Below are 26,033 nucleotides of genomic sequence, written 5' to 3'. Positions count from 1 at the left end.
GTGTCCTCCTTTCAACTGAGCCGTGCGTGTGTAATTACAGCTTCTAACATTATACACATTTCATATTCACAAAATCTCAGTCCACCCATTCTCAATTGAGATTTCCCTGCTTTTTTGTCTCTTGGGAATTTCTGGCTTTTTTTTTTTTTTTTTTTTTTTTTTTTTTGTAGTTGGGGGCATGGCAGTACTGGTGTGTTGCCCAGTGTGGTGGTATAGGTGTGAGATTTTTGTGATGCACAGATAAAGCCTAAAATATTCTACTTTATATCAAAACTGTAGAAAGGCATATATTGAGAAGTCTTACTCTCTGTCTACTTTGCTGTCTCCTGCCTCCACAGATAAATACTTTTACTAGGTTTTGTTGCATGTATCCTTCCAGAGGTGTGAGTAATTAAGACTTTTTTTTCTTAACCCACCTCCCTTTCTCATGCAGAAGGTAGCATGCAACATACAGGCTTCAGCATCTTGATTTTTTTTTTTCTGCTTTCATTTAAAAAATATATCCTTGAGATTTTTCCATATTAATGCAGAGAACTGCCCAATTCTTCTTTATGTAATACGAGAATAGTCTTCCATTATGTGGCTGCACATTGATTATTTAAGCAGCTCACTGCCAATGACACTTAGGTTGTTTAAAATCTTTTGCTGTTATAAACAATGCTTTAATGAATGAATAAACATGTAGTAATACATATGTTATTTCCTATGTATGTTTTATCTTTAGGATAAGATGACTTGGTCAAAGGGGAAACACATTTTTAATTTTGTTTAAAGCATTTGTAATTTTGATAGGTAGTGCCAAATTGCCCCCGTAGGGTTATGTCATGTGGTCCACCCGCCAGGAATATATGTACCTGTTTCTCTGCAGCTTCTCAGCAGAAACCGTTAGGATGAACATTTTAAAATTTCTCTTTAAGAGTTGTCTATTTCTTTTTGAGGTATATTAGAAAAAAAACATAATCTGCACATCGATCTCGCAAGTTCACACTCTTAAAGAATTTTATTTCAAAATAGGTTTATTTAAATAAAAATGGCACACTGAGTTGAAGAAAAGTGCCCTGTAAATCCACCTGTAAATAACACTACAGGTGGAACGTAGCCATACAAAATTATGACTGCTCGTGATGGAAGTTTGGGATGTGTCGCCATGATTATTTTTTCTCTTTGGAATAATAAATCGAAGAGCTTGCCTGTGTGGGGGGCATTGTGCTGGGAGTTTTAGCATCACAGCCGATCTATGAAGTGGGTGCTGTTATCATCTTCATTTTATGGATGAGGAACCAGAGACTCAGAGAAGTTAAGTCACTTGCCTGAGGTCACACAGCTAACTCCAGAGCCTGTGCTTGTTAATTTCCCTCTGTTCTGAGAGTATTTCCAACTGGGATCTTTGGGTTAGCCTTGTCCACCTACCCCCTGTGTACCTAAAGGAGTATACCTTTAGGAATTTTCATGGCCTGTAAATGTGGAAGGATGATAGTCTAAATTTGCAGTTTGCATTTACTTCCTCCTCCAAGGACACTGTTGGGCTGTGTTTTCTTTGTCTGTGGGCTCCATTTCAGCTTCCTTCTTCCTGCCAGATTTTAGCCCACCTGTGGACAAAGCCACACAGCCCATTCAGACTGAGAAAGGCTATTTCAGGTTTTGACTTGGAGGTTTAAAGATTTTTTCTCTTTGGTCTCTGACCTGTGCTTCCTTCCTCCTTAGCTGCCCTTATCTGGAGTCAGGTGATGACCTGAAGCAGCTGAGCTGGGATGTGCCTGTCCTTTGGTGCTGGGGATTGGTGGTCACCATGAGGAGTCTGGTTTGGGAGTAGAGGGGACCCCACGTGGCCTGTCACTGGCTGGTGCTGCATTTGTGTGAGATGAAAAATGTCATCACCTGTAACCCCCTGTTGGGTGGGAGACCCTCTGAGAAGGCTGGGGAAGCAGGGAGGCAGTCAGGTGACACTGAGGGGATCCTGCCCAGCCGGCCACATCTCTGGGGTCTGACAGACTTGGATTCCAGTCCCGGCTTTCCCACTTCCTTGCTTTGTGACCTCGGACAGGTTACTTCTCCAAGCCCCAGTTTGCTCATCTGAAATACCAAGATAACAATATCTCCTCCCTCATTGGGATATTATGAGAATTTAATGACATAATCTAGAGCAGCAGTCTGCAACCTTTCTGGCATTAGGGACCCGTGTCATGGAAGACAATTTTTCCATGGACCGGGGTGGGGGAAATGGCTTCGGGATGACTCAAGCGCATCACATTTATTGTGCAGTCAGACCTCTCTGCCAATGATAATCTGTATTTGCAGCCGCTCCCCAGCACTAGCATCACCGCCTCAGCTCCACCTCAGATCATCAGGCATTAGATTCTCATAAAGAGCAGCAACCTAGATCCCTCGCATGCACAGTTTACAGTAGGGTTTGCACTCCTATGAGAATCTAATGCTACCGCTGATCTGACAGGAGGAGGAGCTTATGCGGTGATATGAGTGATGGGGAACGACTGTAAATACAGATGAAGCTCACCTCCTGCTGTGCAGCCTGGTTCCTCATAGGCCATGGACCAGTACGAGGCCATGGCCTGGGGGTTGGGGACCGCAGATCTAGAACATTTAGCACAGTGCTTGGCAGGTGTGTTGAGTTCACAGCGGTAGTAAAAGTCACAGTTGTTGATTATTTTGTTGGTGTTTTCAGCAATCTCTTGACTCAGGACCAGAAGTGAAAGGAAACCTGGAAATCCAAGCTTGCCTAGTACTAAGCAGATGGAGATAAAAGCTCAACAACATGAAATAATGGGAAGAGGGATGTTGCCAGGATTGTGTGGAAACCTGATCCCAGGGATGAGAGAGATGGCCAGCGACACTGCACATCGAGGGGTGATGCTGAGGCAGGGATACAGTAGTTTCGACCTGTTTCCAAGAGCATTTGACACTGAGCCAGATGAACTCACTTGGGAATTCAGGGGATGTGTTCACATGTGGTTGGATCCCAGGGGAAAAGGATAGGGAGTCTGGCAGAGGTCACCATCCCAAATTCTTACAGGGACCAGGCAGGGAGGGGAAAAGAGTGAAGCAGGCCTAGTGGAAGACAATTGGGAGTGGTAGGGTCTGTAGAAAACTGGAAAGCTTATCCCTTATCTATCAGGTGCAACTGCTGCCTAGCCCACAAAAATGTGTGTCCAATGTTGTCACAACTCATGACTTCTTAAAAAAGGAGCCAGAAATTTACATTTTAACTGGCATTTCATGATTTTAAATATAGCCAACTAATTCAGATTTTTAAGAAGCACCATGTAGGCCAACTGTAGCTTGCTTGCAGGCTTGGTATGGCCCATGGGCTCCAGTTTGTGACCTCTAGGCATGAAAGAGGACCCAGGCCAGGGATGGGACAGGCTCCAGGTGGCCTAGAGGGGTCCAGCTAGTGTGGCCCAGGTTGGGGGAATCCTGGGAGGATCCTGACTGTGAGATGAGACTGGGGGTTTGGGACTGGGGCACAGGCAGAAGCTGTGCCTTTGAAGGGGATCAAAACCAGACCAGAGTTCTAACTTAGAGGCTGTGAGGATTCTCAGGCTCAGCCCAACAGCCACAGCCACAGAGGCCAGAAAGGGAACGGATTTTGGTTAAAGGCAGGACTGACATTTAACCTGCATGCACTGGCTCTGCCATGCCAGTTGTGAAAACACTGAAATACTTTTAAGCAGATTGGCAAACAGCCGCTGAGCCCTCTGAGCTGCATCCTGCCACCTTCCACTCATCCACACCTGCGTCCGCCAGCTCCTCCCCAACCTGACTTTCCTTGGCCTGGCAACTAAAGAGTTAATTCCCAGCACAGCGAGGCCCTGCAGTGCCTGAGCTAAAGCCATTGTAATATTTTGACTCTACCCCCTGCTTGCATGTGACACACCTACCTGGATTGGCTGAAGCACAAAGGAGAACATTTAGAGGACACAGAGAGGCAGATGGGATTGGAAGGCAAGACCAAGCCCCTACAGGACGGGAACCAGGAGCTCCATCCCTGGGGTCATGTGACTTTTGTCTTTGTTTCTATCTGCTCCTCGGAACCCACTGTAAAAATCAGCACCTCCTGTCATTTGTGATAACATGGTTGAACCTGGAGGATATTATGTTAAGTGAAACAAGCAAGGCACAGAAAGACAAATACTGCATGATCTCACTTATATGTGGAATCTAATATAGTTGATCTCATAGAAGTAGAGAGCAGAACGATGGTTACCGGAGGCTGGAGGGGGGAAGAGGGAGGGCGTGGAAAGTTGTTGATCAAAGGATACAGTTTCAGGGGAGGGCGTGGAAAGTTGTTGATCAAAGGATACAAAGTTTCAGATAGATGGGAGGAATAGGTTTTGAGATCGATTGCACAGCACGGGGGCATTAGTCAATAATAATATAGTATATATTTCAAAATAACTAAGATAGTAAATTTCAAATGACCTACCATAAAAAACGATAGGTAATCCAGGTGATGGATATGTTAATTAGCTTGATTTAATCACGCCACATTGTATACATACTTCAGAGCATCACATTGTACCCCATAAATGTGTACAGTTATGATTTGTCAATGAAAAGAAACCTGCCACCTCAGCCCTGGAGCTGCATGTCTGCTGGCCTCGGGACTGATAATCTGTGTCCCAGCTGCTCAGCATATGGGACATTTGAGCCAAGCGTCTACCTCTGCTCCAGCCAGCTGTGTCCAGGGAGCGTGGGTGTCTCACAGTGTGAGTGTGGTCATTGGGAGCCGCCCATCTCAGAGATGGCAGTGGGCTTGGGCAGGCGTGGCTAGGCATCCCGAAAGATTCTCCCTGAGGTTCGTGGAGTCACGAGGACCCCAGGTATGGGAGTGTGGCTTTATTCCAAGCTCTCCCAGGTGGCAGGACGGAGGCGGGCAAAATCAACTGGGGATGACCTGCTTTGTCTGGATAGTCTGAGGGATAGGGATGGTGCGTGGGTGTGATCCCTCGTAGAGGCTGAGGCAGCAGAATGAGGTTGGAGGAGCCTCAATAACCTCTACATAAACCGTACAGAATTCAAGTTTTCTGTGCTACTTGCCTACTTGGCCCTTCTGTCTCCCTACTTGGCTCTGATCTGCCTTGCACAACCCTAAGTCATTTCCCTAAAATAGCACGTGCACGGTGCAGGAGCTCTCAGTAGCTAACAATGACGATTGCGGCCCTACAGCTGCCACCACAACTCACTGACCTCTCACTATGTGTCAACCACTGTGTGAAATGCTGTGCTCGCCCTGGGCAAGCTACTTCACCTCTTAGCCTTTCGGTTTCCTTCTCTGCAAAATTGGGGGCATAAGTAGTACATACTTCATAGGGTTGTTACAAGGACCAAATGAGTTAATGCCTGATAAATCCCTTAAAATAGTTCCCAGCATGAGAGAATATTCAGTAAATGTTAACTCTCACTCATTAAATGTTTACTGAGCACCCTGTATATGCCAAGTACAATATATGCCCTGGAGTTGTAATGGTGAGCAAAGTTTTCTCACGTCGCTTGCAGTTAAGTGTGGGAAATGCAATTAAACACACACTTATGATGCCGTGGTTTAAATGCTACAATGGGGAAGATTTGGGAGGGCAAGACATTTGTTTCTTTCTTTTTTTGTTTCTATGGTTAGAAAGTAAGTTCCATGAGAGCAGGCACTCTTTCTCTTTTGTTCACAGCTGTATCCTCAATGCCTAGGAAGAACCTGGCCCTCTGTAAACATTTGGTAGATGAATGAATGAATGAATGAATGAAGTGCAATTTTAGCTGCACCTGAAAAATTCACTGTCAATAAAGTTGGGAGTGAAGAGAGAAGAGAGAGTAACTTTCAGATCAGCACTTACACATTCTGAAGTAATCCTGTTTATTTATTCGTTTATCTGTCTAACGCAAGTTCTCTGATAGCAGAGACCTTCTTGGACTCGTTCATCCCAACACCTAGACATGGGTTGACAGACTGAATGGATATTTGTGACCCCGCCTCTGCAGGAGCCAGCTGGGTGGCCTTGTTGAAGTTACTTTCTCATAAAACATGTCTGTTTCGTCATCCCTAAAATGGGAACAAGTAATAGCTTCACATGGCGTATCACGAGGACTGGAGAGAGTGCCTGTGAGACAGCCAGCATCCACATGTATCTCTCAATAGACGTTATTTTCTTTCCCCTTCCCATTCTTTGTGCCACTTTGTATCCACTACTGTTAAAGAGATATGTGGAGGTGGAGAAGGTTCTTGATCATATTTGGTCAGAAATGCTTGAATCCTTCTCCTTGAGATCTCCCAAGAAATAAATTCATCAAGAAAAGTGCAAAACCAACAGAGGTGAATTATTAGTTGGGTTTTTGCCCAAAATCTTAAAGTAGAGTTCATGAGGCCTTTGGGGATTCCAGTCTCCTATACTAGGTAGGTCTAAAAAAATTCAAACTCTAACTTAAACGTTAAGTCTTGGCTTCTATAAGGTCAACACATCAGGGAACCCAGAAGGGACCACAAGAGCCACAAGAAGGGAGAGAATTTGCCCCAGGGCTCTGAGTGGAGCTGGCGCAGGCCACCACTCATACCAGCCATCTCAGGGCAAGACCATGAGACTTGGACCCAGCAGCCTCCCGTGAGAAGTGAAGGATGTGAGAGATGAGAAAGATGGTGACCGCCTTTTAACCCCTGTGCAAGCTCCTCCCACTGGGACCGGGCCAATCAGTGTCTTGGAATCTAACCAATCAGATCAGCCCTCTGCCTCCTTAGCGGTTCAGAAGGGGAGAGAAGCCCTGAGCTCCCCCTACAGGCCGGTGCCAATTACGAGCAGGGGTTTCTTGTTAGGTGGATTTGAAGCACTCATTTTCCAGCTTTAAGGTGAATATCCAAGAGGCACAATGGGAAGTACTCTATGACAGCATCCCCAACCTTTGTGGCACCAAGGGACTGTTTTCATGGAAAATAATTTTTCCACGGACTGGGGGTGGGGGCATGGTTTGGGATGATTCAAGAGCATTACATTTATTGTGCACTTTATGTCTATTATTATTACATTGTAATATATAATGAAATAATTACACAACTCACCATACGTTGGGGACCCCTGCCCAGTGACACAGAGCAGGGGGATTCTTCTTCTAGGAACCTGATGTCTTCACTTAGTCTCATCGTCTAGGGATGGAGACATGACTGGTTCAGCTGACAATTGAGAACCCTTAGTTTTTGTTTTGCGATTTCCAAGCCCTGCTGTTGTTACTAGGGCAGCACCTCAACCCTTGCGCAGGACAGGTGGCTGCTGGGGTCCTTCTGCATGCTGAGAGCACTGCAAGGTCCTGCTGCCCAGAGCAGAACACACCTAGCCTCTCAGACTTGGCCGTCCAGAACTGTACAAGGGCTAATACATCATCTGCCTGATGCAGGGGGGTGGGAATGTCATGAAAAAACTTAGTAGCTCATTAAGAAGATGCAAGGCAATCAAAGCCTGCAGTGACTGAAGATTTTTTAGGTCAGGCTTATTGAGATACAGTTTTCATGCCGTAAAATGCACTTTTAAAAATATACAGTAAAATACGCCACAGTTGATATATAGACCATTCCAATCACCAAAATAATAATAATAAATAAATAAAATAAAAAGCTCCTGCATTCTGCCCCTTTATAGTTAATCCCCTTTCCACCTCTAACCCCTTTTAACCACTGACCTGTTTTCTGTCATCACAGTTTTGCCTTTTCCAGAACGTCATATAATGGAATCTCGCAGCAAGTAGCTCTTTGTGTCTGCCGTCTTTCTCGTAGCATAATGCTGTCAAGGTTCATGGAGGCTGTTGCGTGGATCAGTAGCTCATTCCTTCTTATTGCTGAAAAGGATTCCATTGTGGGGATGTCTCACGCTTCAACTGTTCACACGTTGAACAATATTTGGGTTGTCTCCAGTTTGGGGCTATTTTAAGTAAAGTGGCTGTAAACCTTCAAGTGCAGGTTTTATGGATGTGTTTTCATTTCATGTAGAAGTAGGATTTCCTAGGGGGGAGTTCCAGTTACATTCTCTCCTCGCGAACATTTGGTATTGCCTATTTTAATTTTCTAAAATTTTAGCAAATCTAGTAGGTATAGGATTATTTTTAAATTTTGAAAAGAACAGTTTCCTTAGGAGAAACACTCATCACTTTAATAGCACATAAAATAATGTCTACTTATTATGCCCATTTATTTGCTTACTTTTTCATTCATTTTCAGTCTCTGTTACTAGAATATAAGATTAAAGGAGGCGCCTGCACCTGCATCAGTAAACACATGTGGATGGATGAATGAATGAGGGAAGAAATAGGTAGCATTTAGCAAAGGCTCAGCGCCCCAGGGTGGGGGACCTGCAGGTGCAACCTTTTGACTGAATTTGTGCTGTAAAATTTGGATTCACTCAAAAGACCACACACTTAAGGATCTGGAAGGCCACAGGTTCCCCACCCCTGGCTGGGGTGTCAGATCAGCCCAGGGTTGGAATCTATAGCCCACGTTATTAGCCTTGGCAATGTGGAATTTAACAGGGAAAGCAACTTTAGGGTTGGGGTGGGCAATAGAGCTCTGTGTGCTGAGGCCAGCTGGGCACCACACTGGCCAAGTCATAATAATAATAATTCATAAGTTTGTACTGCTTGCTGTGTGCCAGGTGGTGCTAAGATCTCTGCACAGGTTAAGTCATCTATTCTTCCCAACAGTCCTGTAAGGTGAGTGCTATCATTACCTCCAGTTTACAGGTAAGGAAACGGAAGCACAAAAAGATCAAATAACTTGTCCAAAGTCACACAGCTAAGAAGAGCCCAGGTGGTTTATATTCCCAAGTCTGTGCCTTTAACCTGTACTGCCAGGTTGGGAGGGGTATGTTTGTCAGTTAGGGAGCCATGTGCGCTGCTGTGAGAAGTAGCCCTCAAAATAGAATGACTTAAAACAAGACAGAAATTAGTTTTTTTTTCTCAGGTGTCAGTCCACGGACAAGGTCCAAAACTGACAGGGTGGCTTTGTTCTTTCCACACATGGTTCCAAGTTTGGGTCCCAGGTGGTCACTTCCAGTTCTCACTGTCTTCCAGCCTGTGGGAAGGGAGAGATGGGCCGGGGAGGCTCATGCACATTCCTTTTGAGGGGATGACCCTGGAGCACATGCAACCCATTGGCTGGCACTCAGCCCCATGGCTACACCAAGCTGCAAGGGAAGCTGGGAAATGTAGTCTCTCTTTGGGCGGCCATGCTCTCTGCTAAAACTCAAGGGTTCTATTATTAACATTAAAGGGAAGAATGGATATTGGTGGAAAACTCGCAGTCTCGGCCACAACTTGCAGACTACTCGCTGGGCTTTGAACTTGATTCCGTAGGTGATGAGGAATTGGCAAATGGCCTCTAAGCGGGGATGTTTCATGCCCACACTTGGGTTTTTGATACTCCAGGAGCTTGCTTGGCAAGTAAGGAAGTGGGGGAGAAATAGGAGCAAGGAGGTCTGTTTCATTGATATGTCATTTTGCTTTGTCATCTCTGGTGTCCTTGCTACAGGCAGGAGCCAGTAGGTTGGTTCTCAGGTGGGCCTGGATGGAGGGTGTGCAGGTGGGGTGAGTGTGTGTTGGGGCTGGAATGGGAGCCATAGTCTGTCTTCATCATTCATTTCTTCAGTGACTATTTATCCAGCACCATGTCTGGGCACAGGGCTCCAATAATGGTCCCAGCAGGCATGATGAACAGGTATGGGGAACTCATATTCAACAGGTATGAGTCTCTAATGACTCAATGCAACGCAGTGTGAATCCTCGGCATGCCGCACTGACACTGGCCTCTTTTGTTGTTTCTCTTGAACTTAGGACCCACGGAGCAAACACAAGTTTAAGATCCACACATACTCCAGCCCCACGTTTTGTGACCACTGTGGGTCACTGCTGTACGGACTCATCCACCAGGGGATGAAATGCGACAGTAAGTACTTTTTCTCTCTGGCAGCCTCTGCTGGTGGCAGAAGGGCTGCTTCCTCATGGTCTGGGGTCCAAGACTGCAGCACCTTCTCCCTAGTCCTGGGTGGGGCTGGTGTAGCAGTTACCTATTGCTACATAATGATCCTCCCACCCCAAAATGTAGTGGGTTAAAACAATAACCATTTATTTAGCTCATGGCTCTGCAGAGCAGCCCTTTGGGGCAGGGCTGGGCTTAGCTGATGTTGGTGGGGCTTACCACACGTGGGGGGGACGATGCTCCTGCCTCAAAGACAGGGGTGGGAGCTTGGCTGGTGCTCATGTCCCAGGGGGGTTCCCCTTTCTCTCCCCATAACTCATTTGCAGGTTTTGCCATCTATGAGCCTATATTTATCATGTAACACGTGCGACATCATCGCATCAATGGGCCAGATCAGTTTTCACACATACTTCATTCACTTTACCCTGGGTCTAAATTTTTTCCTTGTAATTAGTTGCGGTGGGCACTGTGGTCAGCCCGATGCCCGCTGCTGTGAGTTCACAGCGGTGGCCCCTCATGGGGAATTCCCCACGCGATGCCCCTTGGCGGGGTGGTTCACGGCCAACCACTGGCTGGTTCGGGTGCGCAGAGGCCTGGCCCTCTTGTCCCCATTTGGGACGACTATGAAGAGTCGTCTTGGCTTCTATTGCATCCACATGGCAGGCCGGCTCCTGCCCCCAGAGCACGCCCCAAAAGCCTTGTGCAAAACGCCCCCTCTCAGCCTCTCTCCAGGAAACCTAACCTATTAGCTATCATTTAAAAGTCGGGAGATGTCACATACAAATTGAGATCCCTGCTTATGTTGAGAAATGGGAAACCTTGACCACTTCAGGTGGGCATCCCCGCATGGCTGCGCCTGAGTGGCGGCCGCTGTGTTCCCCGCTTGGCCAAGTCCCCGCTACCCCCCACACCCTCCTCTCCTCACTAGTGTGACCCATGGGCGTTGACGTTGGTGACTCTGGCTTCAGAGCCTTTGTGGGTGTGGAGGGTGCCTGCTTCAGTCTGCGCCCTTGGCCTTCGGTGGGGGACAGACAAGTTCAATGTCAGAGTTGGAGAAGCCCTTCTGATGAGATCCTGGCGAGGCAAGTGGATCTCAGCTGCCTCAGAGGAGGGGACAGGAGGGGTGGAGTGGAAGTCCGTGGCCCCGGCCTGGGCCGGCCTGAGCCGCTCTCTCTGCCCCTGCAGCCTGCATGATGAACGTGCACAAGCGCTGCGTGATGAACGTGCCCAGCCTCTGCGGCACCGACCACACGGAGCGCCGCGGCCGCATCTACATCCAGGCGCACATCGACAGGGAAGTCCTCATCGTCGTTGGTAGGTGGCCCTGCCTGACTCCTGTGTGCTGAGGAGGGGAGGGCAGGGGAGGGACCGGTGGCCGCAGGGGCTGGGGGGCACCGCGACCCCCATGGCCCGGTGCAGTGGGCTCCTTAGACGCTGAGCACCCTCAAAGCTACGTTCTCAGTGCCTCGGGCTGGCTCTAGTCCCGCGAGGGGCCATCCAAGTCCCCTGGCTTCTCCCCCTTTCTCTTTCCCACTCTTTCTCTCGGTGTCTTTTCGGGCGTGCAGTTCCGTTTCCGTTATTCAGATAGCAGAGAAGGGAAGCTTGGTTCTTCCCCAAACTTTCCCAGGGGGGAAAAACAGAGTCTTGATGATAAACGCCAAATTTGGGAGAATATTATAGCTCGGAGAGAAGGGGTGGGGTGTACCTTCCAGGGAGTACCCCAGGGCTTTCCACGTATTTGAAATATTTCTTTCTTTAACCAGACGGTGGCTACGCTGATGCCTGTTAACGTTATTCTCTATACTTTTTGCACATCTAAACTATCTCATCATAGTAAGAAAGCAGAATGGTACAGCCTGCTGGAGAGAGGCAGTGAGGTGAGGGGAGGAGAGGGGGTCTTGTCCATCACACACACTTGGCTGTGACACAGGAAGCTCAGGCATAATTGGAATTCAGCTGCGCTGGCCTGGGACAACTCGGCCATAAGCTCCGGTAAAACCAGCACCCAGCTGGCCGGGAAGGGAACTAAAACTTTGAAGGAATTCTCTCTCAAAGGCTTGTGACAAACTGCTATAGACGTTATATAACTAATTAATATAAAGGTTTTATGAGTTGGCACCTTAGGAAATTGATCATGGAAGAGATTGATTTTGCCCAAACTGATCTGTTTCTGAGGCCTCAGAATGGTCCAGTATCTCTGATGTGTGCTGAGCCCTGGGTTGGGAGAGGCTTGAAAGTTGAAAAATGTCCCTGTAAAATGTCATTCTTCCTTTAAACCGAGGTTTGTGAAGCCCAATGAGCGTTTAGAAAAATATGCATTCCATTGCTTTACTTTTTTTTCCAAGCGGCTGTTTGCCTCCCAGTGGGATGTTTGGCCTCCCCCCATGCCCCGCCTGACCCCCCAAAGAGAATCTTGCAGTCACAGGTTCAAGAGAAATGTGTTTTCCCCGTTAAGCTTCCTGGCGCTTGAATTGGCAAAAGCGACACTCTTCTGCCATCTAGTGTCACTCTCTAGGAATGACACCAGCTCAAAAAAAATGATACTGCAGGTGCCAGCGTTTATGGACCACATGGGCTGCCCGCGCTCAAGTGTTATCTATTGCAGTCCTCGCAACAGCATTGCAAAATATCATTAGGCTTGTTTTACGGATGAAGTAACCAAGGCTTAGAGAGGTTAGACTCCAAGAGCTCACACCATTAGTAATAATAATGAACAGCTGACATTTATTGAGTTTTTTAATGTGTCGATCATTGTGCAAAACACTTGCAGGCTGTATCTTGTTTAAGTTTTTCCAGCTGCTCTAATGAGGTAAGTTATTATCATTCTACTTACCAGGACATACACTTCCTCACCTGGGCTTGTTTGACTCTTAAGTACTAGAGACTAGGTTACCTTTTAGTTTAGTTTAGTTCTCCTTCCCCGCCTTAATCATCCCCTGTGTGATTTTGCCTGGGCACCTCTTTGGGGCATTCCTTGGGGAGTGTTTGTTCCCATGTGGTGCAATACAAGGTGCCTTCAAGTTCAAGGTCAAAGTCTTCCCCCTTAATCATAGACATGCTCTGGCCTTTGAGAGTCTTGATCAAAAGCCAGCGATTCTCAGTCAATCCCAGGACACACCTGTGAATAGGGGGTGCATTCGTTTCCCAGGGCTGCCATTAAAAAGGACTGCAAACTGGGTGGCTAAAACAACACATTTATTTGCTCAGTGTTTGGGAGGCCATTGGTCTGAAATCAGGGTGTCGGCAGGGTTGGTGCTTTCTGGAGGCTGTGAGAGAGTCTGCCCCATGCCTCTGTCCTGGCTTCTGGGGGTTGCTGGAAATCTCTGGTGTTCCCTGGCTTGGAGATGCATCACTTCAATCTCTGCCTCCACCATCCCAGGCGTTCTTCACTATGTGTCTCTGTGTCCAAATTTCCTCTTCTTAGTAGGACACTGGTCACTGGATTAGGGCCCACCTAGTATGACCTCATCTTAACTTGATTACATCTGTAAAAACTCTGTGCCCACATAAGGTCACATCCACAGGTACTAAGGTTAGGACACAATTTAACCTATAATGGAGGGGGAGGGAGGAAAGTTGGGGCACCCTTAAAGTTAGGGGCAGAATATCTGAGTGCTTAGGGCTCTGATGGCATTAATTAGCTACCAGCATTTTAACAGCACTTTGTGCTTTTCCAAGTGCTTGGATATTGGGTCATCCCATGGCAGGGGTGGGGGAGTGTTGCCATTATAGGGAAGGGGACATTAAGACTCAGCAAAGCTGAACATGCTGATCAATGCCACATGCAGAGCAGGAAGGAGCACCTGAGCCTCCAACTCCATGTCATGGTGCCCTGCAGCTGTTCCTTTGCCACGATGGGCACAGTCCGCACTCAGCACGGGCTTTTTGATTGATTGATGATAGAAGTGCCTGATGCTTTGGCCGCATCCTCTAAAAATAGGGCCAGGATGGGGATTTTTGCTCAAGTGATTTATTGGGCTGCTCGCAGGGAAAAGAGGAGTGAAGGAAGCAGGATAGGGCAGGGGAAGAACTCAGTGAGGGTGTGGTCTCCCTGGAAGAGCACCTCAGCCTGGCCCTGAGGGGACCTCTGGGCCACGCACTGTGGCACAGTCAGTCCCACTTTGAAGTGAGGGGGCTGGTGTGTCATACTCTAGGTCAGTCAGTGCTACAGGATGGCTTATGTCTCCCTAAACTTGTATGTTGAATCCCTGCCCTCCAATGTGATGGTATTTGGAGATGGGGCCTTTGGGAGGTAATTAGGGTTAGATGAGGTGGGGCCCTCATGATGGGATTCGTGGCGGTATAAGAGAAGAAAGAGAGAGATGACTCTCTTTCCACCATGTGAGGACACAGCAAAAAAGCAGCCACCTGCAAGCCAGGAAGCAGATTATTACTAGGAAGTGAAGCTGCCAGCACCTTCGTCTTAGATTTCCTGGTCTCCAGAACTATGGAAAAGTAATGTCTGTTGTTTAAGCCACCCAGTCTGTGGTTTCCTGTTACGGCAGCCAGAACTGCCTGATACAGCTGCTGGGGATGGAGGTGGGAAGGTAGAGTGACCTCCCGGGCTTGGCGGCTTCTGTGCAGCTGAGGACAGTTACCTGGACACAGGGCAGCTGTGAGCCATTCACAGCTAACACTCACAGCAACCAGGGGCAGGTACATTGGCCGGTGTGGAGGGAGCTAGCCAGGGTCCCACAGCATCCAGGACACCTGGGTCTCCCTTGGTCTCCCCAGCGTCCTTCACTGTTTCACTGTTAGACTCCAGGCCCCTCCTCCTTGGTCTTGACCACACATATCAGAGAGCAGAGAATGCTAAATGTTTCGTGGGGCCCTTCCCAGCAGTGCCAGACCAGAAGTGGCCTTGGGTGTTTGTTGAATCGCCTGACCTCATCCAGATCCAGGAAGCATGTGTGGTGTCAGGTCTGTCCCCTCACCACCAGCCCAGGGCAATGCTATTTGCTCTGCATGTCACATGCTCTTTGGAAATCCAAGCATCTCCTGAGGCGGAAGGTTTCCTATCTCCCTCGGGTACTGAAGTCCAGGTTGTATATCTGCTCTCACGGTTCTTGCAGGTCAGCATCAGAATAAATCTGATCAATTCTCCTTCCTTTAAAGCCCCTCAGTAGTTTCCCACTGTCTTTAGGACAGACTCCATCTAGCATGGTTGTCTTATCCTTTATTCTCTGTTTCTTCCCCCTTTCTTGTAATCCCTGGTCCTCTCCAGGCTGCCACACACTATAGGAAGGACATCTGTGTATTCTGTTCCCTCTGTTTGGAATGTTTGTCTCTGCCATCTTCTCTCCTTCCAGCAGTCAACTCTTCCCCTCGATCTCAGCCCATTTTCGCCATCAGGGAAGCTCCCCCTGACCTCTCCCTGTTGTAGGCATTTATTCCACCCTGAATCTGAGCTTTTGTCAGTTGCGGCTTTATGTTGGGTTTGATCGGTGTGTGCATCTCCCACCAGGCATGACCTCCATGAGGGCAGGACTGAGTCTGCTTGTTTCCCCACTCTGTCCCCAGCACCTAGTAGGGTGGACATCACTGAGTATCTGTGGAATCAGTGGACCTGAGTATGAATGAGACACCACTGGAGGATCCTGAGAAGTATAAGAGCCTCCCAGATGGCCCCCAGGTCCATCTGGTGTAAGGAGCTGAAGGTCAGCAAATGATCCAACTTACACCACTCTTCTTACCAGGAGCAGAACACATGGAAAATCTTCAGTGCCAAGTCCAAGGGCAATAGCATTACTGGGACTGGGACCCACCCTTTGGACTCATGGCGACCCATGTTCCCTGGACAGTGTAGAAATGATACAGAGCAGTGGGGCTTGGAGAGTCGTAGGAAACCGTACTGACATCATGATGCCTTCGAGATCATGAGAGCAGGTGGTACCATGTCCAGATCAGAGTTGTAAAATGCTCCCAAAGTCTATGAAGCCTGTGTCTTTGTACTTGTAACCACATCTTATTCAACCCCCTTTCAATTCAGTATCCCCTTCTCAACATAACAACTGACATTCCCGCCTACCTTACAGCCATCTCCAAATCCTTACCCATGTCCATCTTCAGATCCGTAATTCTCTCTCCCAAAAGTTGGGGCTGCTCTTTAAAAAAGCAGAATGAACAGTTTTATTTTTATTTATTTTTTAAAAGCCAGTCAAATTTAGCAGTGAGGAGTTTTATGCCAACTTTAGTGATACTAATGTTAATAAGTTCTGATAACCCTCTACCATCAGACCAGCCAACAATTTTTTTTTTTGATGTTTCTCTTTGGGACTTGCATGCAGTGTTCTTACCATTGTTTTGTGTTGTACAGAACCTCCTTAGACTGAAATATCTCCCAGACAGACTTAGGTACTCCCAATAGTGTGGTATTTAAATCCTTCCCAAGATCTGACATCCACATGTCAAAAGAAAAAGAGCACCAAAGAGACAAAAATCCTTGACAGCTATTGGGGAAAGTTGAGGGTCACATCTCTCTATACAGTAGATTCCAAAAGGGGTTTTGCAAGCACTCTCAGGAGAAAGGAAACCGATGTTGAAGGCTCATAGAAGACCTTCTCATTTAAAGATGAAATGGGGGAGTAGGGAATATTACCTGTGGAATGTGGCTGTCTTCCCTATGTCTCAGGACATAGGTACCTCTAGAATTTATTCACGCCCTCTCCCGGGTCATTAATTAACTAATTTATCAATATTAATTGAGTTTATACTGTTTTTCAAGCATATTCTAAACCCTTGGGACACAGTAGGGGACAGGACTGGATGGATGTCACAGCTGGGGTCTTGCTTGGGACTCTTGGGATATTTTCTCAGTTTTCTTCCTTTTATTAGCCATGGAGACTCTCCTTCTTGTCAGGGTAAAAGTCACCGCCCTTCAAGGTTTTTTTCAAGGCAGTTGGTATCCACAAATCCCTTTTTAAAATATGATCGCCTCTTTAACTCTTTTAGTGTTTGGGTGTTTGGAACAGAGTCAGAGTGACCTTAAACTTCCACCGAGCTGTCCCTCCGCTTGAAAAGGAAATAGAAGAGTGGACAAAAAGGGAAATGAAATGAGGAAAAAAAATCTAGATAGATTAATATTTCAAAATATTTCCCAGCCATGCATCGATTGTGGGGATAGAAAATGCTCATAAGCTAGACCGCTAGCACCCACTAGGGGGCAGTGTCTGTCTTCCAAGCCGTCCCTCCCGGGAGGATCTTTCTCAAGAGACGCCCCAGTTTGTAAAACCACAGCGCCGTCATCGTCCATAATGGAAGGTGTTGCAGAGAATGGCTGGCTCAGAAAAAGGGTGACTTCTTCAGGCCACGCACAGAGCAGGGACGAAACCCTGTTCTCCTGCATCTCCCCGCCCTCTCACATTACCGGCTTGTCATCCCCCCCCACCCCCAATGCTCTTTTACGAAAAATTTCCAACCTATAGCAAAGTTGAAAGAGTTTTACAGTGAAGACTCATTTATCCACCACCTCAATTCTACCATTAACATTTACTACACTTGCTCAATCACATATCCATGCATCTTGTTATCCATCCATCCATCTGTCTTACTTTTGACACATTTCAAAGTAAACTGCAGATACCAATTCAGTTCCCCCTAAACACTTCAGCATGTGCATCGTCAACCAGAATTCAAAATTTATTTAAAGTTTTTTTTTTTTTTTTTTTGCTTTTGAGGTAAAGTTACATGCAAAGATACGCACGCATCTTAAGTGTAGAATGGCTAAGTTTTGACGAATGCATATGACTCTGTCACTCTAACCCCTATCAAGTTAATCCTCTTTTTTGATGTCACAGCTGCCATTGCGAATGTGAGAAAGCTGTAAAACACCATCCTCAGAGACATGCCATTGTGGGAGCAGATGCGCATGTCTCCACTCACCCACGAATATCCACGAGCTCTGGTGATTGGGGTGTCCATGGTACCTAAGATCCCGTAGACTCCATTAATAATAATAACTACTTTATAGTTGTTAGGTTTTTTTTTTGTTGTTTTTGAGAAGTTGTAATGCAGTAAAGTAGGTTTTTTGCTAACTCTTTGTCATGCACTCACTGGGGAGCAAATTGCCTTAAAAAAAAAAACCCTCGACACACCCATGTGACTTTGCCTTTTGTCAGTGATGTCTTACTGAAAAAGTTGAGTTCAATCATATTTCCGTCTGTGGAACAGTGAGCATCTTTCTCAGTGCATTATAGAGAGTCATTTCCACACCCCTTGAGGCCAGGGCAAGGGTCCCCTGCCCACCCTTCCTTTGAAGCCTGTCAGTTGTGTACACTTAAGCTGTACAGTTGTGAGGTTGTAGGTTGCGGTCCCAGACATTGAACCTGGGGATATTAGACTTGAGGAGATGTAGGGAAGCTGATGTCTTGCTGCTCAATGTTCCTTCTCTTCTTCCCTAATCACTTAAGTCTTGTGAGAATTATCAAGGCCAGGCCAGTGTCTGAGGCCCTTAGGATGTCCTGGGTCCACAGTCGTTGCTCCTAAATGCCCACTGAGTTACATCGAAGGGGACACTGCCAAGACCTGCAGGGCTGTGACTTGTTACTGCCTTTGGGGAGAGTGGTCCGGCAATCTCTATTAAAATATATGTACACATATGCACATTTGGATTCTCAGGTTTCCCATTTGGGAATCTATCCTATTAAAATGAAACACCAACATGCAAGGAAATAAAGTGCAGAACAAGCATGTTTATTGATGTCTTGTTTGACATTGCAAAAATTGGAATCAGCCTAATTCAGGCATACGTGTTTTATGGGATATTAGGCAGCCATGGGAAACGGCAAATTGAAATGAGTATGTGGGGTTTCTATAGACTTGGTCTGTTCTGTTCTTTGATATGGGAACTGCTGAATGGGAATTTGATATGGGAATTCACACGGGTGAATTCACTTTGTGACAATTCATTAAACTGTATAATTGTGATTTGTATACATATAATACATATTTCTATATGTATATTATACTTCACATTATACTTTTATTACTTAGAAGTTTAAGTGATAAAAATTCTAAGTAATTAAAACCAAAACAAAACACCAGTGGGTTAGAGCTGCGGCTGTTGGTTTGGAGCATGGTTGGCAAACTATGGCCTCTGCACCAAATGTGACCTGCTGCTTGTTTTTATAAAGTTTTATTGGAACACAGCCACACCCATTCATTTACACATTGTCTGTGGCTACTTTTGTGATACAATGGCAGAGTTGGCTGAGTAGTTACAGCAGAACCTATGTGGTCTGCAAAGACTGAAATATTCACTCTCCGGCCCTTACCGAAAACATTTGCCAACTCCTGACCTGGGGGAACATCTATGTGAGAGGATTATTAGGTGAGAGGATTAGGTTGCATAAAAATATATTTAGTATGATCTCATCTTGAAGAAATAAGCCACAGCAACAGACACTTCCTATGTGTGAAGTTATGTTTCTGTATTTTCACAAGGGCAGGAAGAAAGGTGTGGAAGGATACAAACCGGGTTGTACACATTGGGATCTCAGAAGGATTGGAATGGACCGAGGCTGGGGCAGCAGGGGGGCTTGGTCTCATCTCTTTACCTGTTTTAGTAAGTGTTTTTCTGGTTGCAACAAATACATCTCACTTTTGTAATTTTGAAAAATAAAATAAGTAACAGAAACATCTCTCAGTGGGGAAAACGAGTTTAAATAAATGATCCCGACAATAGCAGTAAAAATTGAGTGGATATGCCAGCGACAGGGTGTTGATGGCTTTGAGGAGGGTTGTTGGGTGGTTCTCAGCGTGGGCAGAGCTGGGCCCAGGCCCCGTCTGGGTATTTTTGAGTTTTTATCGTCATTAGCTCCCATCTTGTGTAGCGTCCATCTTGTGAGCTGGGCCCGTTCTCTGGGCTTCGTGGTGTTTGGGGATTTTTGCCTTCTGGCAGCCTTGTCTCTAAGGTCATCCTTACTGTGTCTTGTGTGTCCTGGGAACTGCGTCCTCTTCTCTGTGCTTCTTGCCTCGCAGGCCCCCATTAAATTCTCCCCACGCCCCCGGCCCCATCTCCTGGTCTAAATTCTTTGACTCAGAAAAACTTCTAACACCTGGTACCTTCCAAGCCTGTTTCCTATCCTGTGGCTTCCTAAGCCTCAGTGATTCAGTTGCAGGTGTTCGCACTTCAGAAATCACCGTAGATGCTGATAGGTGTGGTCGGTGAACCAGGTGCGTGGGCATCACCCGGGAGCTTACCTGGGGGAGCTCGTTAGAAATTCGGAATCTCAGGTTCCACTCCAGGCCTGCTGAGTTAAAATCTGCGTTGTAACAACGTCCCCAGGTGATTTGCATGAACTTTAAAATCCGAGCAGCCCTGCTGCCGACGAGCACGGGGAAGCGGGAGGAATGCGTTTGTCCACTAGATGGCAGGCGTGGCCCGCGCTCTGCTCCGGGGGCGCCACAGGTGGACGTGCCCGGGTGCTGTGTGCCGTCCAGCCACAGCTTGGCCGTGCGTGGCTTTCCATCCGTCATGAAGCTTTGGTGTCAGTGCTGCCGGCGCCAGAATCCCTTTCGTGAGTGACCTGAACCCACCTGCATGTCCTGGCACGGGCCTTACACAGCATGGGCTCCTGGCTTGGGCCATTTGTGTACAATGACCCGGAGCCTTTCTTCCTTGCCTTGCCTTTGGCTTTTACCAGCCAGAGGGAGAAGGCAGCCCTCCAGGAGAGCTTCCCGGTCACCAGCCTCTGGCCTGCTTTTCTCACGGGCTTGCTGCGTGTCTGTACGAATTACAGGCCAGTGTCCTCTGCGATTACAGAGGCTGAGCGTGGGCTTGGGAGTCTCAAGTCCTGGATGCCCCCACTTCTCCAACAGATACTTGTTGGGGGCACTGCTTGCTTACAGAGCCCCTGACTGGTGACCGCTGTGTGCCTTCGGTGATGGGAGATGAACAGGAAGCAAACAAAACACTTTCAGAAAACGAAAAGGCTGTAAAGGAAATCAAATAGAACAGTGTGATGTGATAGAGGGGTGGCCAGTGGCCTGTGTGTCATTATCGGGGATGGTGGCAATTAGTGGAGAGCTGAGTGATGAGCAGGAGGGAGCCAGCTTGTTGAAAATCCCAAGGAAGAGCCTGCCAGGCGCAGGGAACCTCAGAGGGGACTTCAGAGGCAAAGACTCCGAGGGAAGAGTGGGGTGGGCTTGTGCATGGCAGGAACTGATAGGAAATAGGTGGGCTGGAGCCTAGGGCAGGGGAGGGTTGGGTGGTGCTGGAGGGTAGACAGGGGGTGCCCGGTAGGCCTTGAGAGCCCCAGCTGGGCTTGGTTTCCTTCTAAGTGCAGGGGGATTTAGATCTCAGGAGTATCGGAGGAGACCTCAATGCAAGGTCACTGTGATTAGACCCCACAACCACCCCAGGAGGGCAGTCGTCTTATTTTTCTCACATTACAGAAGAGGCAACCGAGCCTTAACGAATCTGAGTGTCATCCTCTAGTCACCAAGGCAGCGCGTGGAGGAGGCTGGATTTGTACCCAGGGCCCATCTGGCAGATTCTAACACGTCAGGGCAGATGTTGGAAAGATACAGTTTAAGGCTCTGAGACATATTAGAACATAAGAAGCATCCGGCATGCCAGGGAAGAGAGAAGGGAGGTGGTTTCATGTTGGCGGTTCCTGTAGTCTCATCCTGCAGTGGTGTTCGGGCACAGGTTCGGAATAGTTTAGCATCAAGGCCTTGGAGAAGACCTGGTCCTCTTTTGTCTGTTGCCTCAGTCCCCTGGGGTCAGAATTTTTCTTGTGATAGGAGCTTAGAGAAGGGAGGGAGCAGGGGACGGGGACATCCTGGGGAGCTCCCTGGAGGAGGCAGGATGGGATCAAGGTAGGAGGGCAGGGGAAGGGGGATGAGGGCCAATGGCTCACACCAGCTGAGTGCTCCCCTGCCCCGGGGCAGGAAAGGCTGTGTGAGGCATGGTTCGAGACCCAGAGCAGCCTCTCTGTCGGCTCATGCCTGTAATCCCAGCACTTTGGGAGGCTGAGGTCGGAGGATCATTTGAGGCCAGGAGTTCAAGACCAGACTGGGCCACATAGCAAGACTCTATCTCTACAGAAAAAATTAAAAAAAAAAAAAAAATTAGGCAGCATGGTGGCATGCACCTATAGTCCCAGCTACTCGGGAGGCTGAGGCAGGAGGATCGCTTGAGCCCAGGAGTTGAAGGTTGCAGTGAGCTATAATGATGCCACCACACTTTAACCTGGGTAACAGAGTGAGACCCTGTCTCAGAAAAAAAAAAAAAAGAAAGAAAAAGAAGCAGGGCATATGGGATTGCTTGTGGTGGCCACACTGCTCTACTTAAAATGGCCTGATGTAGTGTCACCCAATGGGCTACTCAGGGGAGCTGGTGTCTAAGCCGTACCTTTCAGGCCTGTTCCAATTCTGTATTCAGCCAAGGTTTACTACTAAGCTTCCTCCATGTGCTTTAAGGGGGACCATATCGTGGAATTCTCACCTCAAACCTTTAAAGTTGTATTCCCATTGTTCAGGTGAAGAAGCTGCGGCTTGGAGAGGTTAAGTAACTCACTCAAAGTCACACACATCTAGGACGCTAGCCTTGGGTTTTCTGACCTCAGGACCTGCACCCTTAGCCATTACCCCGGCCTGCCTCCCTGAGTGCTCTGGGGCAGCTGTGGAATTGAGGGCATCTAGCAGGTGAGAGAGAGAGGGATAAAAATCAAGTTCATGGCAGTATCCTGAGAAAGCATTCATACTTACAAATAAAAAGATACTCATGGGGGTGTTTCGGTCACACTGGAAAACATAGGAATCCAAAGTGGTTTGAGCACAGGGGAGGGAGCAGGTCTTCATGGCAGAACCAACTTCCCACCTGAGCATGTGGAAGCTGAGCCGTGCAAGGGCCCCGTGTCAGTCGGGGAATCAGAGCCACCAGGGATTCACTGTAGAAATTAGACCTATGCAAGCTTGGAGATGCTGGGGACAGGAAGGTCTGAAGGGCTGAGTCAGAGAATCAGAGGAAGAGCCAGGGCACAGGTGGGCGAGTTGGAGTTGGAAGGGAATCCAAGAAGCCAAAGCACATCGAGCTGCCGAAGGAGACATTGATTAACTTCATGAAGCTTCTTAGAATCCTAGTTTAATCCCTTGGGTCACCTAGTCCGGGTATGCTGACAGCCTTCTGCTTATTTGAAGACAGTTCTTAGGCGCCCCAGAATCTTTTAATTTCCAAGTGAGGCTGCCCCAACTCCCTCAGCCATTTGCTATCTAACCCCTAATCTACAACCCACATCCTCAAGCACCACATGGTACAGCCAAGTATCCTATTGACACCCACCTGGAACTCTTCCCAGCCAACACTCCAGCTGCCGTAGCTTCCTTATAAAGCCCCACGCCCAGAGCGAGAGGAAATCCTCCTGGTGTTGCGAGGAGAGAGGAATTGCTACCTTCCTGGTTCTAATCAGTGGCTTCCAAACCTTTCCGACTGTTTTAGGTATCACACACCAACACACACGCACACACACATTGCACAAACACACACTCACAACTGAAACCAAACTGTCCTGAATTAATACCTCTGCTTGTGCTAGTGATGCACTCTGATATCTTCTCATCTCTTATGGAGCCTTGTATTTATTCTCTTATATTCCATTCCATTTCCTTTAAGAAATCCGTTAAGGAAAATAGTCTTACTCTGTAAACTGATTTCAGCAACCACTGACGAATGTGTCATGACCCACCATCTGAAACACACTGTCCTAGACAACATAATTCTCTTTCTGCATCCTAAGATGACCATCCTCTTTTCAGGGGCCGGGGGTACCGCCAGCCACATCCCACTGTTGATTAGTCTCGGCTTTGCAATCAGTTGAACCCCGCTCGTCTACCGCATCGGGTGCTGCCAGCCTGCATGTCCCATATCCTTGTGCAGCTCTTTTTTGCTGACTCAGAGATGAACCCTGATACATTTCCTCTTGCTGGATCTGGCCCTTTGCTCCAAGGCCATGCTGAGAGCTCTCGGGTCCTCTCGCTCTTGTGCCAAGTGTCTTCCAGATGTCACCTCCCTGACACCATTCTTTGTGTCAGGTCTGTGCCACCTCTTCTGCCCCAGTTCCCATTGAAAGGGTCATTTATTGCTCACAGTTCCCAAGAAGAGGGGGCATGCCACCCCTGCAAGGCCACATGGGGAAGCACCAAGGTCTGTCAGAAGGCAGGGGGAGCAGATGGAAGACGTGGGTGAGACCCAGACGTGGGAAGGAACAGGTGAGCGAAGGTGGGCAGGCTTCGGATTGGCTAGTTTGAATAATTTCTGCAGACTCTGTCTCTAGCTGCCTGATACCTGTTTCTGGTGTGAGGAGAGCAGAGGATTAGTGGCCCAGACTGTAAGCACTCAATTAAGGAGGTGGTTGGGGGTGTGAGCTTTGGATCGGTTGGTTTGCATATCAAAGGTGCACTTGCAGGTGGGTCCCTTACTGTCCCTATAAATGGGCTATTCCTGGGAGGGGCAGTCTCTCCAGAGTGAGCAAGGTTGCAAGATGTCAAAGCATCAGAAAAACAGAAAACAAAAAGATATGCTTAATACATCTTAAGCTATTTTTATTTATTTTATCAAACTAGCGTAGGCATAGGGTTAAAAACCCCAATGTGCGTTGATGAGAAGCTGTGCCTCCTCCCCCAACCCCAGCTCCACTCTGCAGCACGGTGCTTCTCAAACTCCAGCTTGCATCACAATCATCTCGAGAGTGTCCCACCCCCACAGTTTCTGCTTCAGTAGAAACTGAATAATGAGAATTTGACTTTCTAACAAGTTCCCAGGGGATGCTCATGTGACCACACTCTGAGAACCGTTGCCCTGGAGGACACCATTTTTAACTCTTGTAACTCTTTCTTTAGGTACTTGAACTCTGTGTTTTAATGACATGTTCTGTGTCCATTTCACTATTTCATGGCCCTGACTTCCTGAGAAGGCTTTATCTCTCTGACACCATCCCTCTGGTTCTCTTCCCCCCAACATATCTGCAGCGCGGGTATACCACCATTTTTATTTCATCTGTTCAACAAAAGTTATTATTATTAAGCATCTTCTATGTGTCGGGCACTGACTTAGTCACTGGGAATTTGTCAGAAAACAAGACAAAGTCCTGCCCTCACGGAGCTTGACATGCTTTTTCTGGTAAGAGCCAGATAGGCTTTGGAGCCGTCTGGTCCCTGTCAGAACTACACAACTCTGCATGGCACATAAGTGGCCACAGACAGTGTGCCAACCAAGGGGCTTGGCTGTGTGCCCATAAAATTTTATTTACAAAGACAGGTGGTGGGCTGGACTTGACCCTTGGGCTGTAATTTGCAGATCTCCGTTGTCGTGTGTGAGACAGAGAGAAAAGTAGGTAAACAGGTAACATATATACAGTATGTCAGATGGTAAGTGCTAAGGCAAAAAATAAAGCAGAAGAGGAGGATGGGAAAGATGGGGGAGGGTACTGGACCTGCAAATTTAGATAGGGTGGCAGGGAGGAAGTCACTGAGATGGGGACATTTGCGTAAAGACTTTGGAAAAAGACGAAGGAGGGAGGCATATAGTTCTCTGTTGGAAGAGCATTCCAGGCACAGGAATAGCCAGTGCAAAGGCCCTGTGGCATAAGTGTGTTCCGCATGCTTGAGGAATCAGCAGAGAGGCTAGTGTGTCTGACTGGAGTGGGCAGGAGATGAAGGCAAAGGGGGCAGGAAGGCACCTGCTGAAGGCTTTGTAAGGAATTTTTCTTTTACTCTGAGAACAATAGGATCCATTATTGTGACTCTAGTAGTTCTAATAGCTCCTCTAAGTTATATATTTACAACTCCATTTCTTGCTTTCTCAACTATAGGCAGTATCTCTTGACTGTCTACTTTGTAAGTTGTACCAGGCATTGCACTGGACACTTTTATATGCATGACATCATTTACTCTCCATGAGATAGATACTGACACTGTCCCTATTCTATAGAGGAGGAAACTGAAGCTCAGAGAGGTTAAATGATTTGGCCGAGTTCATGCAGCTGGTAAGGGCTGGAGCTGGAATTTGAACCCAGGTTTGTCTGAATATATAGATCTTAGCACCTACAATGTACTGAGAGACAGTGCTGTAATC

General features: G+C 47.4%; 1 protein-coding gene across 2 annotated transcripts in view; it reads left to right on the top strand.

Annotated features, from left to right (window-relative positions):
• PRKCB (protein kinase C beta) overlaps positions 1 to 26,033 on the top strand; it is a 293,928-nt gene that overhangs the window by 143,309 nt on the left and 124,586 nt on the right. For both annotated transcript variants that reach the window (XM_069485934.1, XM_069485933.1), the window contains exons 4-5: positions 9,814 to 9,925; positions 11,144 to 11,272. In XM_069485934.1, the coding sequence (XP_069342035.1) occupies positions 9,814 to 9,925; positions 11,144 to 11,272 (241 nt within the window). The remainder of the gene's footprint in view (positions 1 to 9,813; positions 9,926 to 11,143; positions 11,273 to 26,033) is intronic.

Source organism: Eulemur rufifrons, chromosome 14 (assembly GCF_041146395.1).
Source record: "Eulemur rufifrons isolate Redbay chromosome 14, OSU_ERuf_1, whole genome shotgun sequence".
NCBI lineage: Eukaryota > Metazoa > Chordata > Mammalia > Primates > Lemuridae > Eulemur > Eulemur rufifrons.
This window is presented reverse-complemented; position numbering and strand designations above follow the sequence as displayed.